We start from the raw sequence: 3,836 nt of genomic DNA, 5'->3' as shown, positions 1-3,836 counted from the left end.
GGCCGCCTTGGGGACATTCCTGACCCTGCGGCCCGGGGGTTCCCCGGGTGTCCTCAGCATGGTCCTGCCCTGGCCCGTGCACTGAGGTGGGGCTGCGGGCCTGGCGGCCTCGACGAGGGGGCGCCTGGACGACGGGATCCTGGCGAGCAGCGGGTGGGGGTGGTGGTGTGGTGTGGTGCGGGCCGAGGACCCGGCCCCGAGTTAGTTGGCTGAGCGACACGACGCCAGCGGGACGTGTTCGTCGAGGGCGGCTCCGTGACCTGTCCGTGACCGCGACCCCACAGTAACCGACCTCAGGTACGATCCCTGCGATGAGGTAGCTTACATTAGTGCCTTAAATTCCACCCCCTCCCCCAACTACCAGCTGGCTCATGGGTCCCACGCACTTCTGGAGTTGGTCCAGGAAGCGGGGAAAAAAAAATCGAGTTTTTACGAGAAACAAAAATACTGTTTTATGCGGCTTAGAAATGGCAGCGCTGTGGATCCTCCACTTTTTTATCTAGTGTGTTCTCTGCCACAACAAGGAGTCGAACTGCAGCAAATATCTACACATGCCAAAGCATTGAAAGGGGTTCAATTCGAGAACTTTTTTCTAGTACAATTTAGAGGCGGAGGGGTTTAAGTTCACTTTACTCACTTTTCATTCGTTCATAAATTGTTGCGCAAGATAATTTGCAGTGCCAAGGTTGCAGAACACACGCTAGTCGACAGTGACAGCGAGTTTTGTACCAGGTGGTAGAGGCGCCGTTTGGGCGGCCCGAGTGACCCAGCCTCTATCTACGGATTATTTTTGGTGTAGAAATAGTAGAAGTCTGAGACACTGGTCCGTCAGACCAGCGCGGGTCCAGCGTGGCCAAGCGCTAGGCGATGTCGGGTCAGACGGGCCCGCTCGGGCCCGTCTGGCCCAGCATACTACTCGTTGGGTCAAGCGGCAGAACAGTAGACCCGTCCGCCACTACGACGTCTGCTGTCAATCGTGGGTGAGGGGCAGGGAGACGCAGAGCTGCCAGGTTTGGCGATTTGTCGCCAAATTGGCGATTTTAGGTGGGGTTTAGCGACTTGAAAAGACGGCCTGGCGCCAGGCGATTTTTTTGGCGATTCGTGTTTTGGCCTGGCGATTTTTGGCGACTGAGCTCCAAGTTTGGCGATCCTGGGCGACTCGGGCTACCTGACCCCACGGAAGGGAGGATTACGAAGGGATTGAGTACTTTCCCGGCTCGGGGGAGATGAATTTCTAAGAAATGGGCCCAGCAGCTCGCTACATTGTCACATTTGCTGACTCTTTGGTGCTACCCGAGTTCATTTTTACCTTGCTTGTTTTTTGGCTATCCCACTAAAAGGTTGGCGATTTTTGGCGATTTGAATCTGTGGCGGGCGATTTTTGGCGACTTGGGCGGCTGGCGACGATTGGCGACTCGAGCGCCCTCTTCTGGCGACTCGACTCACTCCGGACCTGGCAGCCCTGGGGAGACGCGGGCTGAGGGGAAGACACTATGCAGGTCTGTGTCGGCTGGGCCGGTCTGGCCCATGCAGGTCCAGCAGACCCAGCACGGGTCGGGTGGGTCCAGACGGCCCGAACTGGGTCTGCCTGACCCGACTAATTCGCTCGTGGGCCGCATAGGTCTGCTGAACAAAGACTTGGGTGGGTCCACCTGGCCCAAGCGCTAAAATCGCAAAGGGCGGCGTCGGCCCAGAATTCAGACCCAAACGGCGACTCTACCAGGTGGCTGATTCACGCCGCGCACTTTTGCAGTTATACTGTACCGCATGCACGCGTGCAGGCGGGTCGCCTCCTCGCACGGGGCCATAAGAAGCCGTGCGCAGCAGCGAGCATAGGCATACCCGCCCGCACGCGTTCATGCGGTACAGTATGAAGCCGCCTGGTATGGTGTTGTTACACCAGGCTCACTTCTTTACAAGTGCTGGTGGGTTGCCTACTTACTCACCCGGCTCGTAAGGTGCCGTTGACAGGGGCGGTAGTCAAGCCCGCTCGAACCCGTGCGTGCGTTACAGTATAAGTACAAAAGTGAGCGGGGTGAATCAGAGAAATCAGCCACCTGGTACATTGCATCAGCATAATGTAACATTGAAACTGGGGTTACTCGTCGGCTTTCACAGTGTATGTGTGGTCGTTACAGAACTCTTTCTCCTTCATTCCTGTTCAGGCCATTCCAGGAAACGTTTCTGTCGTAACACTGATCTCATGAATGTCGACATAGTAAACATAAAATCTAAAATATTTTCCTTTACAGGTATTTCTGACGGATATCAGCATGCTGACTCAATGCGATGATTGCGGCAAGAAAGCTGCAAATCTCGCCATTCACATGAGAACCCACACGGAAGAAAAGCGATTCGAGTGCAATGTATGCAACAAGAAATTTGCAACGAATGCCAAACGGGAAGTGCATCTCAGAATCCACACAGGGGAGAAGCCTTTCGACTGCACTATGTGTGATAAGAAATTTTCGCAAAGGGGTAATCTGAAAAAACATTTTCGCATTCACACAGGAAAAAATCTATTCGAGTGCAATGTGTGCAACAAGAAATTTGCAACAAAAAGCATACGGGAAGTGCATCTCAGAATCCACACAGGCGAGAAGCCTTTCGACTGCACTACGTGTGATAAGAAATTTTCGCAAAGGGTTCATCTGCAAATACATTTTCGTACCCACACCGGGGAGAAGCCCTTCGGGTGTACGTTGTGCGACAAGAAATTCACCACTAGTGGAAAACTGCACTCACATGTCAGAACCCACACAGGAGAAAAGCCATTTCAATGTGGTGTCTGCAGCAAGAGTTTTAGCAGAGGGGAACATCTCCGAATACATGAACGTTCTCATACCGGTGAGAAACCGTATGCGTGTACGTTGTGCGACAAGAAATTCTCGGTACCTAGCAGTCTGAAAACGCACAATCGTATCCACACAGGGCAGAGACCATTCGAGTGTGACTTGTGCAACAAGAAGTTTTCAGCCAGTTGTCATCTGCGCGTACACCGCCTTACCCACACAGGAGAAAAGGCATTTGAGTGTACGCTCTGCGACAAGAAATTTGTGACGGGTGTCAGTCTGCGAGTGCACCTCCGCATCCACACGGGTGAGAAGCGTTATGATTGCGCATTGTGTGACAAGAAGTTTGCGCATTCTAGCGGTCTGCGTACTCACCTTCGCGTCCATACGGGAGAGCAGCACTATAAACACGAATGCTCTGTATGCAACAAGAAATGTCAGACCAGTTCGAACCTCCGTGCACACATCCGCACCCACACAGGAGAAAAGTCCTTCGAGTGCAGTGTGTGCAACAAGAAATTTGGAGAAAGTGTACAACTTAAAAATCATTTCCGCACCCACACAGGAGAGAAGCCGTTCGAGTGTGTCGTGTGCAACAAGAAGTTTTCGCGAAGCAGTTATTTGCTTAAACATCAGCGAGCGCACTCGGGGGAGAGGCCTTACGAGTGCACCGAGTGCGACTACAAGTGTTCGGAGGCTCACGGTCTAGTTGTTCACCTCCGCACCCACACAAGAGAGAAGCCGTACGAGTGTGTCGTGTGCAACAAGAAATTTGCGCAAACGAGTAATTTGCGCACACATCAGCGAACTCACACGGGAGAGAAGCCTTACAAGTGCACCGAGTGCGGCAAGACTTTCGCGCACCAGGGCAGCATGAAAGTTCACCTTCGAAGGCATTCATTATAGACACCGGGCCGTGGTTTGTGGCATGACGCTCTTAAAAACGTGTATGGTTCATTGTTCGATTAAATTGTATTTTAATGATTAAACTTATTCTTAAACCAGTAGATATGCGTTCTGCTTTAGAGAGAGGCATAGAGATTT

General features: G+C 52.4%; 1 protein-coding gene across 1 annotated transcript; it reads left to right on the top strand.

Moving 5' to 3' along the window:
* The first annotated feature begins 213 nt into the window (after positions 1 to 213).
* On the top strand, positions 214 to 3,799 carry LOC127749910 (zinc finger protein 709-like). Its single transcript, XM_052269938.1, has 2 exons — positions 214 to 297; positions 2,253 to 3,799. The coding sequence occupies exon 2, from the start codon at positions 2,274 to 2,276 to the stop codon at positions 3,696 to 3,698; it is 1,425 nt and encodes a 474-aa protein (XP_052125898.1). The 5' UTR covers positions 214 to 297; positions 2,253 to 2,273; the 3' UTR covers positions 3,699 to 3,799.
* Positions 3,800 to 3,836: the final 37 nt, after the last annotated feature.

Source organism: Frankliniella occidentalis, unplaced genomic scaffold, assembly GCF_000697945.3.
Source record: "Frankliniella occidentalis isolate FOCC.00 unplaced genomic scaffold, Focc_3.1 Scaffold106, whole genome shotgun sequence".
In the NCBI taxonomy this organism is placed as follows: Eukaryota; Metazoa; Arthropoda; class Insecta; order Thysanoptera; family Thripidae; genus Frankliniella; species Frankliniella occidentalis.
Note: the sequence above shows the minus strand (reverse complement) of the source record. Positions and strands in the feature narration are given on the sequence as shown.

Excerpts from the sequence above, each read along its gene's own strand:
- LOC127749910 (XM_052269938.1), top strand. The coding sequence starts at position 2,274 with ATGCTGACTCAATGCGATGATTGCGGCAAGAAAGCTGCAAATCTCGCC.